The sequence below is a fragment of the Fusarium phalaenopsidis genome (assembly GCF_050370095.1).
Source record: "Fusarium phalaenopsidis strain FUZ10S chromosome Unknown contig_32278, whole genome shotgun sequence".
In the NCBI taxonomy this organism is placed as follows: Eukaryota; Fungi; Ascomycota; class Sordariomycetes; order Hypocreales; family Nectriaceae; genus Fusarium; species Fusarium phalaenopsidis.
The window spans coordinates 2072438-2086639 of record NW_028145417.1 but is presented as its reverse complement, the minus strand read 5'-3'; the positions used below and the strand labels follow the sequence as shown (position 1 = coordinate 2086639).

At 50.3% G+C, this 14202-nt stretch overlaps 4 protein-coding genes and 1 non-coding gene across 5 annotated transcripts; 1 reads left to right on the top strand and 4 right to left on the bottom strand.

Moving 5' to 3' along the window:
- The first annotated feature begins 667 nt into the window (after positions 1–667).
- LRP88_01274 lies at positions 668–749 on the top strand. Its single transcript has one exon. It is a non-coding gene; the product is annotated as a tRNA-Thr (tRNA).
- Positions 750–1941: 1192 nt separating this feature from the next.
- LRP88_01273 (luciferase-like domain-containing protein) lies at positions 1942–3117 on the bottom strand (the record flags this gene model as incomplete). The annotated part of the gene is made up of 1 exon (XM_083237964.1): positions 1942–3117. One exon carries the CDS (start codon positions 3115–3117, stop codon positions 1942–1944), a length of 1176 nt encoding a protein of 391 aa, XP_083106469.1.
- A 1485-nt stretch (positions 3118–4602) lies between these two features.
- Positions 4603–6526, bottom strand: LRP88_01272 (major facilitator superfamily domain-containing protein; the record flags this gene model as incomplete). Its single annotated transcript, XM_083237963.1, has 6 exons — positions 4603–5542; positions 5647–5696; positions 5748–5959; positions 6010–6080; positions 6133–6186; positions 6369–6526. 6 exons carry the CDS (start codon positions 6524–6526, stop codon positions 4603–4605), a joined length of 1485 nt encoding a protein of 494 aa, XP_083106468.1.
- Positions 6527–9063: 2537 nt separating this feature from the next.
- Positions 9064–10374, bottom strand: LRP88_01271 (uncharacterized protein; the record flags this gene model as incomplete). Its single annotated transcript, XM_083237962.1, has 1 exon — positions 9064–10374. One exon carries the CDS (start codon positions 10372–10374, stop codon positions 9064–9066), a length of 1311 nt encoding a protein of 436 aa, XP_083106467.1.
- Positions 10375–11082: 708 nt separating this feature from the next.
- LRP88_01270 (dynamin family protein) lies at positions 11083–13798 on the bottom strand (the record flags this gene model as incomplete). Its single annotated transcript, XM_083237961.1, has 4 exons — positions 11083–11349; positions 11425–11585; positions 11646–11886; positions 11939–13798. 4 exons carry the CDS (start codon positions 13796–13798, stop codon positions 11083–11085), a joined length of 2529 nt encoding a protein of 842 aa, XP_083106466.1.
- Positions 13799–14202: the final 404 nt, after the last annotated feature.

The window sequence follows — 14202 nt, the reverse complement described above, 5'->3', positions numbered from 1 at the left end:
GTCGTGCCCCGCAAACTGCCTCGTGGTACGCCACGCTGCAGGGCTGGAGCCATACCCGCAGCTGAGCTCGTGAGTCAATTTCCTATTCGGTAGTTGGGGTGATCTGATCTTTGGAATCATTTTTGGTTGTGGGGCCGCGGAGATGGTTTGAACGGCAGACGCATCTTGAATGATTCCGAAAGAGGTATTTGAGATCAGAGCTGAGATTGATTGGAATCAAGGTCTTGAAGGTCTCGGTTACGATTAGGACAGATAGAACTGACTCACAAGACATCTGCATCATGTCACAGTCATCAATCAATGGAAATGTAGTGCATCCAACCGGATAATTGATTCCCGGAGGGACCTTGGAGTTGATGGACTCACTTGGTTGACATAGAGAAAATCATCCGGATAATTGATTCCCAGAAGGACTCTCTGGCTACTGGGTTCACTTGGTTGAAAGAAAGAAAATCACACCCGGACAACAGATTGGATAGACATGTTGTCATTTCCCATCGAAACCCCTTAGACAGTAAACCGCAATGATTATGATTACGGAGCTCAATGCCTATCTATTGACCCTTTCTGTGGCCAGGAAATACCCTGGAACCGGTGGTGGAGTTGTCGGTGGAGCCGGGCTTGCGTCCACCACATCTATAGTCTCAACATTTGAAGGCCCCAACAAGCCCCGTTGGCTCAGTGGTAAAGCGTATCACTAGTAATCCAACGACATGATAAGATCACTGGTTCGATTCCAGTACGGGGCATCTAACTCATTTATTAAGCTGGTTCCTCAATTACGAGGGATCGGTTGTCTTTTTGCGCATTCTCAGGATGCTGTTGATTATGCCAGCGAGGGTGTTTGAAGTCAGATTTCCTTTTTGGGAAGATTGGCGATGACATGCACGTGACAGTCACCTGTATCCCCATAACCAGATCTGCCTTTTCTCGGGCATCTGTCTCGAGCTCCTTTCTAGCCACATCTAAACAGATGGTATTGAATGTGCGACAGGTAGCGTAAAGCATCTGTGCTGCGAAAACCCATATGCACCGTATCTCTCAGCTGTGGCTCCTCGCCTGAGCAAAGCCTAGTTATGAACAGGGCAAGACAATTATGTATCACAATAAATTTCGTTGTCTCTTCTCTAAGAAATATATAACTCCAGACTCAACTATCAATGAAGAGCAATTCAAGAGCTTTATCGTGTGGATGGTCAAGGGCAGATGTGACGAGTGGAGAAGGCTTTGACTTGAAAGCGTGATATATGATAGATCCGTGTTGTTGAAAAGTTTTTGATTTTAGTTTTGATCTTGAAGGCGGGGTACAGACACCGGCCGTATATAAGATGGCCACACTGGAAGCACACTTTTGGGCTTCTATGATGTATGGGCTTACAAGTCAGGCACGTGGCTGACAGGAATAGTTGTCGGAGTACATCGCCGCCAACTGGCCTATTTGCCGAGTGTCGTCTATAATACATAACCTGTCTCTCACACCATGGCTGAAGAAGATAATGCTTGGCAACTCGCTATACCTCAAGAATATCTGCCCATGAAGAGAGACCGCATTTTAAGTCGAGACTCTACCAGAGAGTGCAACCCTTTCATGTAATGTGTGGGAAGGAACCCAAGGACAATTCCTCTACGCTTCAAAGTCAATGCTAGAGGAATTTGTAGACGTATTTGCGGTTTTGATTTCCGCCATTGTGGATGGCCTTTTTTGCAAAGATTCCCATGCTGCAGATGCTGTCGCTCATATTTTATACAACTGGATCGCCGGGAACTATAAAACCTATGATAGCGAGATAATATTCAATTGAATGTAAAAACCATGTCTTAGAATCATCACGGATGCCAAGGAAAGTAGTATCATGTTTTACGAATTTATTGATAGCTCGAGATGTTAAACGCCATACTATGGATTCAATTCCAACCAGTCAAAACCGTCAATTTTTGCACTTAAGCGGAAACAGGAACCACCTTGGGGGCCTCGGGAACCCCAGAGGCTTCAACCTTGGCGGGCTCCTCCTTGGAAGCACCGTTGGCCTTGTTCTCCCGCTCCTTAAGACCAGCTCGCACACCGGGCAGGATGTATCGGCCATAGTCGATAGCATCGTTGAGGTTGTCGTAACCACGGATGGAGATGAGAGAGGCACCGAGGTCAACATAGTCGAGGATAGAGTCGATGACAGTCTGGTAAGAACCGACAAGAGCGGTGGAGGCTCCGCGGGCATTGGTGGCTGTCACGGTAGGGTACCACAGAGCGCGGTCCTGAACCTCGCCCTTCTTGGCAATGTCCAGCAGACGCTGGGAGCCAACGTTCTGGGGGGTGCTATCGATGGGGGCGAACTTGCCAATCTGAGAAGGTCGGTTGGTCTTGAGAGCGTCAAGGGTTCGGTGAGCCTTGGCCCAGGCGAGCTCCTCGGTCTCAGCGATGATGGGTCGGAAAGTGACCCAGATGCGAGGGCGGTCCTTGCGACCAGCCTTCTCAGCCTCGGCGTAGATGCGGTCGATCTGCTCCTTGGTCTCCTTGAGGGGCTCACCCCAGAGACCGAAGATGTCGGCGAGAGCACCACCAGTGCGGTAGGCGGCGTCAGAAGATCCACCGACAGAGACGTCGATGTGGCCGTTGACAGGGCGGACGTGGCTGCTGAAGTCCTTGAACTTGTAGTACTTGCCGTCCCAGTCAAAGGGCTCAGTGGAGGCCCAGGCGCGGCGGAGAATCTTGATGTACTCCTCCTGGCGCTCATATCGCTCCTCCTTGTTGTGGAAGTCACCCTCACGGGCCTGCTCAGCATCGTTGCCACCGGCGATGAAGTGAACAACAACTCGGCCCTTGCCGAGCTGGTCAAGAGTAGCCAGAGACTTGGCGGCAACGGTAGGGTAGACGGTGTTGGGGCGGAGAGCGATGACAATCTTGAGCTTCTTGGTCACAGCGAGGATAGTAGCGCCAATGGTGAAGGGGTCGAAGGAAGAGGAGTGGTAGGGGATGAGAGTGTAGTTGAACTCATGGTCATCCAGAGACCGGGCATAGCGGACGAGGTACTCGGGATCGATGCCAGCGCCGGGGATGGGGTCCAGCTCCGTAGAGGCGTTGGGGAAGGTCACGCTGATAAACTCGGTAGGAGGAGCCATTTTGACTGATTTGATTTGATGATTGAATCTGCAGAGGAAGAAGAAGTAGTCTGACTCTGGATATCCAATTCTCTTTATATCTATCTTGATTGTTTCCTGCCGTCCAGTTAGGACCCGTTTATGTTAGTGAGGTTTCATTATTAATCTCCAGAATGGCGAAATGGGTATTGCGACAGATGTTGGATGATGACGCCTTCGCACGACACCGATGTCGGCTAATCGGGTTAGCATATCCCGGAACTGGAGCAATCAGGTAGAGTATCCAATTGATCAATCAGATAAGCCAAACAAGCATCCTAGATGGAGAATGCGTTGATCTTTTCAAGCTAAGCTTCATGTCCGAGACCCTGTTGTCGAGATGCAGTCGCCCAGACACTCGAGCCGTCTTGACGTCCGAGCAACGAAGCCGGAGCCGAAAATCACGTTCCCCCCGGTAAACCTCCCCCGAACCCCTTCAAGGCTTCCCCGCTCACAGCCCAGCCCTGCCCTTCCGGGTTGTGGTCGTCCTCTGATCGGCCAGGGTCCGCGATGGCGTCACCCGGAGGGAGCTCCACAGAGGTGTTGCAACCGGCCAGCGCCGGGGCGGGCCATCTGCAGATTGGGCTGACAGCCAAACACCATCTCGGACCTCCCATTGGCGAGAGATGTCGAAATCTCGGGTTTAAGAGCTGCCCGTTTCCCCATGGCATGATCTATCGACCATCAGCTCGGTGGAGGAGAGGTCATGGGAGGACATGATAGGCGCCTTACACGTACACACACTGAGGATATTATCGGAAGGCACACGTTTAGGCTGCATTGGTATTTATAAGCTCCCACGAGAAGAAGCCTTTAAAAGGATTCCACTGCCGAGTGGGATAAGTACGTGCTCAACAACCTTTTCTCTTTTCACAAAAAACACCTCACCCGGATGATCAGGCGGAAGAGGGCGACGAATTTTGCCAGGAAAAAGTCGAAGGGGAGTTGCCAGGAGCCAGTTGCGGAATTCTCGTTACCTATATCACCAGATGCTTCACAAACTTTCCGCATTTCGAAACTCCTCGATTTGGGCTCTGGGGGACTTTTTAGACCCGGAGAATTTCTCGGCGCCTCGATTGGACTCGCTTTCGGCTTGCTGAGTGCGCAGCTGAGATTCGAGAGTTTCTACGGTTTAAAACGACGTGATGAGAGTTCAGATGAGCAACCAGAGCGATTCAACATGTATGGCGATAATATGCGAACACAACTGCAGTTTTTCTGGCCGAAGGATTGGCACATCGGCCGGTCTTCAGAAAGGGCGTATGTTAGGATTGAAGAGAGCCTCATTGGTATATATAAGTGCTATTGAGTTGCGGGTGGAGTTTTGCTGTTTTCGATGGATAATGTTGACCTTGTGTAGCTTGAGACTCTGCTCAGCCCTTGTTCCCAGAATTCCACCTCCCGATACATCTGGACGAAGTTGCATTTCTTGACAGATACAGACCCTGTGCCGAACGCAACCATGTGTTACGAAGCGTCTTGGCTCTCGTTGTGGACAGTGAATCGACTCTTCTTACGAAGCTTTTCGCCATAGACGAACAAGTACCAGAAGCCAATCACTCCAAACACACTCAAGCCACCCAGCAGGGTGCAACCCTTTGCAACACCCATGTTGATATACAGCGGTCTCCCGAAGAGGATCGCAGCGGCAGCAAATGAGCTCCTCATTGCATCGTTCGCGGCAAAGAGACTGGCTGCGTACTGTGGATAACTCAGCGGTAAGTAGATAAAGATGCCGATTCCAACAACAAATCCACATCCACAATACATGACGATGCCGATGGTGGGCACAACCCAATGGATAGAGCTTCGGGCAGCCCAGCCGAATAGGAACATGCCGGCTGTGACACCAAAGACTCCTCCAAGTCCAGGGCGTAGGTATGTCTCGGGGGAATCAAAAGTGCCTAGCTTTTTGAAACGCTTTTCGGTGAAGATACGGTACCATGAGCAGTATTGGAAAGCGCCTAGAAGGCAAGCTATGAGGACGCAGACGAAGACTGCGCTTGACTCGCCGAGGTTCATGCCGTAGATCTTTGGGTATACGAGAGGAAAGACTTCGAAGAAAGAGTAGTAAATGCCGTATGTGAAGGAAGTCTGAGGGTCAATGTTAGCATGTCTCAGGTTGTAGGGGTAATGGATACTTGCGTAAATATTGACAAAAGCGATGGCTGGATCCTTGAGAGTGATTTCAAACGGCTTTATCAAGGCCATCTTGGCAATGTCCTTGCGAGAGGTGCTGTTGGAGCCCATGGCTTCTGAGACATATCTTGTAGAATTTGTTTCCTTTTGAAGACGCTTGGCCTTGTAGTACAGGAGCGTCGGCGTCGAAGTTTCGGGCAAGAAGAAGAAAAGCGGGATGAACATGAAGCCAGAGAGCCAGAGGAGCTCCCACATTGACCATCGCCAGCTGCTTTGGATTAGCGAAGGTACAGTCTATTCAGGAGTGGAACTCGCCTCTTTGCGGTGACAGAGAATCCAGAGAGCAAAGGCCCCAGCGCAGGGCCACAGTACATAGCGCCAGACCATGCCGCAAGACTGTACGGGATGTAGATAACAGAGAACTGCGTCACGTTAGACAAGGAGAATGGAGGTGGGCAGCACGTCTTTCCTACCATGTCAGTCAATGTTGCAGCTCCGGTTGCCAGGCACGGGCTGCCAAAGAAACCCTGGAGGAACCTGACAACAAGAAAGCCAGCAAATGTTTGACACAAAGCTGCAGCGACGGAGAGGATTATAAAGATAGCAAAGGTGATTATGTAGATGGGGTTTCGGCCGATGTAGGGCATCTCGCTCAAGGGTGAGAACAGCAACGGGCCAAGTCCATCTAAGAATGAAAGTCAGCTAGACATACTGGAAAAGAGTTGTTGAACATACAGCCAAGGACATATAGGGCCAAACCAAGAGACGCGACAGTTTCGGAAACATCAAAGGACTCGGTAACCTGTCTATAGAAGGTTAGCATTATATGAAGGCACATCGGCCTGGGTGACGACGCACTCGGTGCTAGGGACGTAGATGGAAGATCCGCAGTAGATTGTAAACGTATACATGCTGTGCCACTCCGTTAGCAAGAGACACTCGCTAGGAGGGCGATTTTCGGGTTTGGACGTGCCATATCAGAAACGAAACTGCAGTCTTTCTTGCCGTTGACCAGTTATGAGGGTTCTCCGGGTCATCGCTCGACTCCCTAATCGCTGTGAGTACATCGTCCGAGCCAGGGTCTCAACGCTCACCATCCAACAACCACCAAACTCTGACCATCATCTTGCGATGAGTTTGAGGTTTGACTCTCCAAATATTTGTGCTTGTCGGTTGGGAATGCCAGGAGTCGGTCGCCGGATATCGCTCGTGCCGTGGCGCCAAAGGCCGTCGCTCGAAAGAGGTGCGCCATGATGGGTGAAGACGATTGGCACACAAGAGGAAGAGGGAAAGCTCATGATAAAAGAGATAAAACATGCAGGTTTTTCAAGGCAATGTTTCCAAGTCCATCATCTCCATCTCCGTGTTAGGCTATTCGGACTCTTGGCTTTGGTCCCACTCTTAGGCTATTCGGAACTTGACGCCAAGCCCAGGTCGGAGTCCGAGGAGGAACATAAGCGATGAGGCAGCATAAAAGATGGGTGGACGTGGAGTATTGAAAAGGAGAGGCAGTTGTTAATGTCATTTTAATATTAGACACTAACTGAGAAGAGTGAAGTTGTAATGTGCTAGCGAGGCATACTCGATGTAAGCATCAGGAGGTAGTCTCAAGAGCAGTGATCAAGGTAAGTAGGTTCCAATCGAATTTCAATTGAATTAGATTCGATTTTGAATCGAATATCCTATCTACCTAAGAACATGCTGCTTTAGGGTCACCTAAACCTCACCTCACTGGAATTATCAACTGCTGGTATACTTTTACACTGACAAGCCATCATCTCTCGCAAAAGCATGCAACCACTCTTCTTCCAGCAGATCAACTGCTATACTTTCTTGCTCAACCAATATCTCACAGTCCACCAATGGCAACGGTGGCATTGCAACGGCTTCCATAATGGCATGAGCAATGCACTTGAGCTCGCGCAAGATCTTCTTTGCCCGAGGCCAGATTTCTTCATAGTGTCTGAGAGTGCCGATACAAACCCGTATGCGAGACCGGGCTACTTCAGCTTCTCGAGGTCCAAGTGCAGACTTGTAGGCCACAAGGTGAGCAATCGTGCAGCATGCAATCATACAAATAGTGAAGGGTGAGATCTGAACCGCCTCGACGGGCAGGGTTATCAGGCACTGGTTCTGTTTCTGGATAGCTTCCAGCAACTTCTCCAGATGCGTACGGCCATCTAACGGACTGCGAATTCCCGTTGCAGAGGCGAGTGGGGGAGGAGGCGAGCCGCAACTGGAGATGTCTTCGGCGACATTGTACCGAAGAGTGGAAAGTGGACGATGGATGTAAGTGATTGATCTGAACAGCCCTAAGTTTCTAAACACAGCAGATTATCAGACAGAAATTCACTTACGTGTACATCATCATGTATGCCTGAAACATGAGCTGATCTACAGCGGCAGGTTTGATACAGAGCCCACGCTTGGTAGCTGGCAACATGAGGAACCAGCCTGCTATTGTGGCCTCGAGGCTATCGCAGAGAACTTCTGCTTCCGAAATCTCCTGAAACTCGTAAGACGCTCGCAACGAAGAAACGAAAATGTCGTTTGCGTCGATGAAATATGCGAAGGAAGAAAAATTCTTCTCTTCGAGGGCAAATTCTCTGTTGCAGTAATCCTGCCATGAAGGAGCTCCCCGAGGTATTTCCTGAGAATGAAGGGTTAGACAGCCATCCAGCAGAATCACAAGTAAACAAACCATCAAACAATATTCATGATCCTCACACGGAAGGCCAACATCGTAGTCGGCGCTGTTGAGAGTTGTCCTATGATCGCGTCTGATGACAGAAAAGTTGGAGTCGACGACATATATCATCCACCACGTCCGCCTCCAACTTTCTGCGAGCACGGTATTATAAGCTCCCACAGCATCGGCGAAACTCTTGGTGTGCATACCGATGCTCTTGGCTTGTTGAATTGCCTTGGTTAGAAGCTCTTCGGAGGACGCTTGCTCAGAGCACATGCTCTTTGCTAGAGCCATGAGCAGAGTTGCCTGGACTGAGAAGCCATCAACCACATCAGTAGGCCCTGTGTTTATATCCACAAGATGGTTTTGGTTCGATGGCGGATCGGTGTAGAATGAACCAATATATCGCATAGTCGAAATCAGTCGTTGAACACTCGGCTTCTCAGCAGTGAGAATATCCTGAAGGGCGGCTTTCGGAAGAATAAAAGGATGACTGCAGTGAAAACGCTGATAGTACAGGTTTAGAAGGGTATCGAATCCCGGACTGCTCCCGAAATCTGAAATTGTGGTAAAGACTTGCTGACTTGAATTCGTCTGCAAAAGCCCACAATCCTCAAGCAGGGATTGTGTCGGTGTCGACACGTTGAGAGGGCTCTGCGATGTCGGCTTTCGAGCCCTTGACCTTCCCGTGCGGCGCGACTCCGGGTACGAACAAGGTCTGGATAGGCCTTGGCATCTTGAACAAGAAGGGCTCACGGCATCACATCGTAGGTGCTGGTTTCGACACGAGATACATGCCAGTGAAGATCGCGTAGTTGGGCGGCGGTCCATGATATCAGCCTCGGAGTTGTGGTTTCTAATGATACATGCATGTGTCACGGAACATCAGGCAGTTCAGCTCGATTTAACTCGATTTCTAATCGGCTTTAGCGCGAGGCAATGGGTGAAACTTAATCCGTCCGAGACAAGACTTTATACGGTGTACGTAACAAGAACTACGTTATAGCATGATCCACCCTTGCTCCGTCGTCTTCGGATGTCCGAGGTTGACATTGACAGCCCTCAATCATCAGCCTCATCATGTTGCGCCACCCATATAACTACCTCACTTCCAAGACCTTCTTAACATCAGTTTCAAAAACACACGCGATACCCCTCTTCCCAAAAGCCCTCTCAGCCACAGGAGACGAATCTTCGTCGTCGTCGTAAAACTTCCCAAAGCTGACCTTTTTCAGATTCGGAAACTTGTCAGGCGCGTTCTCAGCCAAGGCTAGCATCACGGGCATAAACTCTGGATGGCAGTAGTCTTGCTCGTAGCTCCGGATCGAGGGCGGCAGGAACTCTACCAACCCCGTCTTGTCCTCGTCCGGGTACAGATTCGCAAAGTCGATGGACAAGGTCTCCAGCAACGTCATTCCTTTGAGGCTGGGTATGGGGGCCTCGTACAAGCCGCCCTCCCACTCCATCGGTCGAATGAGGAGGTTGATATGACGTAGTGTATCTGCTCGAATGGGCAGGGTCCGCAAAATCTGGTATGCCGACAAGCTAGCCTCGTGTGATATTACGCAAGAATGGGAGGGGTGAAGCAAGAGACGCTCCAGCTTCGGGAAGCCCTCCATGAGTTTCCTAAAGCTCCCCACCTCGAGAGCCGGGTCGGTGAGGTTCAGGGTCGTGAGGCTGTCGTGAGAGAGGCCTTTCGATTCCTCCACCAGATAAACATTCACCGCGTTGAGCGTCTTCAGAGTGGGAGCCGCCTTCAGCACACCATCAAGAACCATCATGTCGAGGCAGAATTTGCCCGAATAGTGGGCGTTGAGCTCGACAAGGCGTGGCAGAGATCCGGGTTGGGAGAATGGAAAATCGGCATTCGAACCCACGTCCATCGAGATCTGTTCCACGTTGGGAATTTGCGTAAGAATCAAGGCGGCCAGAATAAGCTTAGGATTGCAGGCGAACCCATCCTTCGGGTCTTTTTCTTCAGTAGCCCAGGTTGAGGGAATATCGATCGATTCCCCGTTTGCTCTTGTTGGATACTTTGCAACTAGGTTGTTGAAGAGGTCCTGGTCATCTGGTACAATGACCGCATCCCGCTTTTCTTTGGCACTGGGTGCAAACTTTAGGACCAAGCCTTGCACCTTTCCTTTTAAATCCTCTCGCGTTGCCAGTGTGCGAACAAGGGAGACGAGACCATCGTCATAGGCGAGTGGAAACCGATACAGAATCGGCTGGGCTACGCGTCGCAGAGCCTTGCAAGTGCGACAGAGACCAGCCACGGCTTTCAAAGAGGCTCGGTAATCATCGAAATTCCTGACTACTTCTTTGGTCTCTTTCAACTTGTCGTCCTCAAACGGGCCAATATTGGAGAGGATCTTGTCGAGAATCTCCGTCGGGAGATCGGGAAGCTGAACCATGGTCAAAATGAGAGCCCCGGCTTGGTAAAAGAAGGATAGGAGAGAAATGCGTTGAATCGAGAGCTATCTGGGTCTTAAAACTCAAGATAGTGAACGCGGAGAAGACAAAGTAAGCAGCGACGTTACGGTCTAGAGGCTTTAGATATAGATCACCTGATTGCAAGAACAAGGATACAAAAGACCCTTGATGCTGTCAGCTTCACCATCATCCTTGGCATAAGCAGAGCCCCTCTCATCAGGCCAGTTTGACTCAATTTGGTATAGCCATCCACAATACCCTCGGTTCCCGACTTGGCGATGCCCTCATATAGGCTGGGAAATACACTTCGGTACGTATAGATTTAAGCTCAGCCAATGGCTAAAGAGAAAAGATTAAACCAACTAATACCCAGGGGGGGTTCTTAAGCGAATGCCACATGCCCTCACTACAAAGTACCAAGCCAGAAGATGCGCCCAACCACTTTGTGCTATGATCATCTTCCTCGTGTACCTTCTAATAGTAGCTGATATGTGTTTCAATGTACTTGCTGCAGCCTAGTATTTCACGTTGAACACCCAAATGCCAAGACAGAATTTAACTTCCTTAAGACCAACTACCTCGACTTTCCTCTCCGATCGTTTAATTTCAAGGACATACACCACCGCCAGACCTCCACAGCCGGCTTACTGCAATTTTGCCTCCCTGGGATACTCCTTTACCAGATATTCCTAATCTTCAGTGGAGTCTAGGAAAGCAAGGCTTGAAGGCGGGGGAGGGAAAGGCGAGGGAGGGAGAGGCGGGGAAGGGAGGTTGAAATACTGCTTTTTCTTCTTCTTCGTCTTCTTCTTCGGCTCCTCAGGGCCCAACGGGATCTCCTGCCGGGTCGAATCATATTCTGGCTCCTGGTCTGCGCAGGTTCCAGGTTGTTGTATTCCCTCCCAGAACGCCTTGAGGTCTTCTCGACTCGGTGGTGGCGGAGCCACCTCATCGGACTCCTGATGTTTGTCAGCTACTGTAGCCCAAAATCCACCTCTTACGAAGAGGGGAGACATTTTGGTTGTGATTCTTACACGCGGTGTCTCTTCGCAGGGAGATAGCTCTGGGGTGTCTCTGGTCGAATACTCAATCGCCTTCTGGTCAGAAACCTTGTCCTGGTTGGAATCGGGTTCCATCAGCTCGACCTCAGAACCTGAGTCGAACCCGTCTGCATTCTGCTCATCTTGATGTAGGTCTACCCCGATATGCGGTCAGCTTCAAAATCTATATCGTATGTGAGCTGAGCACAACTCACCAAAAACCCCGAAACTAGCAAACTGTCTGCAGATTTGCATGCCGTCCTTCAACACCCTGAGTTCCGTCTCAAGGTTCCGGCGCATTACCTGACTGGCTTCCGTTTCACCGGCAACTTGACTCAGTTCATTGGCAGACATCTTGGAAACACTGACAGGGTCAATGATCTTGCCAAGCTCGGCAACCAAGCCAGCTTCGATAGCCTCAACGGAGACATCGTCGATGAATCTCTTCATGGCCACCTGGAATCAGTGAGCACTCATTACATGATACTGAGCAATTGTTTTTGCCAACCTTGTAGTACGCCTCGAGAGCATCAAGTACCTCATGGGCTGCAAAGTAACTCATATCCGAATTTGCTGGACTGGCCAAGCTTTTAGCAACGACCTTGAGGTCAAGAGCTACGCGAAAGGATAGATCTGGCGTGATAGTCTCAATCCCGCCAAAATGCTTCTTCAGGATATCAAGCATTTCTTTCGTTTGTCTCTCCATCCTGATCTCTTGCAGAGTGTCGATGAAGGAGTCATTGTAAGTGATCGGGTGACCCTCCTGGTGTTGACTTAGAAGCGTTTCTACCCTTTCGTTGAGTCCTTGCAAGATCTCATCCAGCTTAGGCATGAGGACGAACTCCTGTAGAGTATCGACGGTTGTTAAGTTGGCCGTGTGGGCAACAACATGTCCTAGAAACTCACGAGCGCCATCCCAGACTTTCTTGACATGGGCTCGAACGAGATTTCCCCAAGGCGAAGACTGTTCTCTGAAAAGTTCCGCCACGATCATGGGATTGAACATGCCAGGCAACTCTCTGCCACGGCTTCTTTCCATCAGCTTGACGATTTTGTCAAGGTATCCTTGCCGAGTCATGGTAAGGCCCTCATCAGCGGATCCAATCGGCTTTTTATCATAGATCCGAATATACTTTCCGTTCTTGTCGATTTCTTTGCCAAAATCCTGACCAAGATTCTGGATGACAGCTCGAAAACGCTTCTGATATCCTATCTCAGACATGGCGTCTTCAAAGAAGGGGCTTGTGTAGTTCCCCTCTGTCGCAGCCTTGACGATGGCCTGGAACTGCTGGCCAATCTGGATGAGGTAAGTCCTCTGTTCGGCAATGGTAGCCCTTGGCTGGCCCAACTTGTCGAGCTGGACTCGACGTAAGGTAGTCTTGGCTGAAATCTCATTGATCAAGTGAGGAAGCTCAGAAGAGATTTGTCGAACAAGAAGCTTGCTGAGCCTGTTTCTCAGCGTGTCGATGCCCCAGTCAGATGTACTGAGAGACGCCCAGCCGCCAATGGAGAAGAAATCTTCCTCCATGGCGTTCCGTTTTTCTGGGCCCCATGAGTCCTTCTCGGAGTCTCTGTTTCGAAGGACATGCCAACCTAGGCGAAGCTCGACATCTTTGTTGTTGGCAAGATCAATGAAGCTCTGTTCGCTCTCAGAGCCAGGGTGGAGAGTGTCGGGCTTTGTGATGACTCCGAGGGTACGATTGCGCCTAGGATCGGCTCTTTGGGCCAGCTGTAGAACAACTTGATTCGCATAGTCGTTTTTGGCTGACACGACGGCAAGAATGACGCTCCGTGGCTCCTTCATGTAACCCTTGACAACCTTCTTGATCATCTCGACATCGGCTTTCGATTGACTTTTAGTCTCGGAATGGATGAGGCCGGGCAAGTCAACAATGGTCAGATGAGGGCGATCAGGGCCACTGATCTCAATGCGAAGGATGTCGTTGGAGAAGGCCTTGCCTGAGGTTGTGATGCCCATGGCAGCCTTCGCGCGCTCGATCAACTCAGGGAGTTTGTCAAAGGCGTCAAGAGTCTCCTGGAAGCTTGCCAAGGTCTTCCGTTCGGACTCTGGGCGAGAGTGGTGTGGTACAATGCTGACATTGACCCCCGTATGAGCAGTCTTACGCAAGACCAGTTCAGTGGGGAAACGAGTGCAGACATTGCTCCGGACTGGAAATGAGACGCCCGAGATGGCCTCAAGAACGGAACTCTTTCCAGAGGACTGATCACCGCAGACGATGATCTGGGGGAGGGAAATGAAGTGGCTTATGCCATGAGAACGGAGAGAGTCAATGGCATCTAGGAGCTGAAGTTTCTCCTTGGAGCAAAGACCGGTGAGGCCGTCGGAGGTGAGCTTGGTTATGACCATGCTGATGTTGATGATGGAAAATGGTTTGAGTTAGAAGAGATATGTCACCCTTTCGGCCGGCTTTTATAAACATATTCCTTGATATCAGGCTCCAGGAAGAGGGGTTGGGGTTTGTTGGGCAGTATCTGCGGGAGGCCGACCATTGTCAACCAAGCGACCAATGATTCGTCCACGTCCGGTTTGATGAGCGAAGAATGAGCAAAGTGTACAAACGGGCGTCAATCTGATCGATCTGATATGTTCCATTGCCCCGATCCCGTCGTTTGTCCTTGCCGAAATCGGTCATCCTGTTTACCAGCCAAGTACCAGTACCTTTGTGGGAGGAAACTGCACCAAAGACGGAGGTGGGAAATATGCAACCATCCGACTCGGTGGAGGTTAGAGGACAAATCTTAAAGCAAACA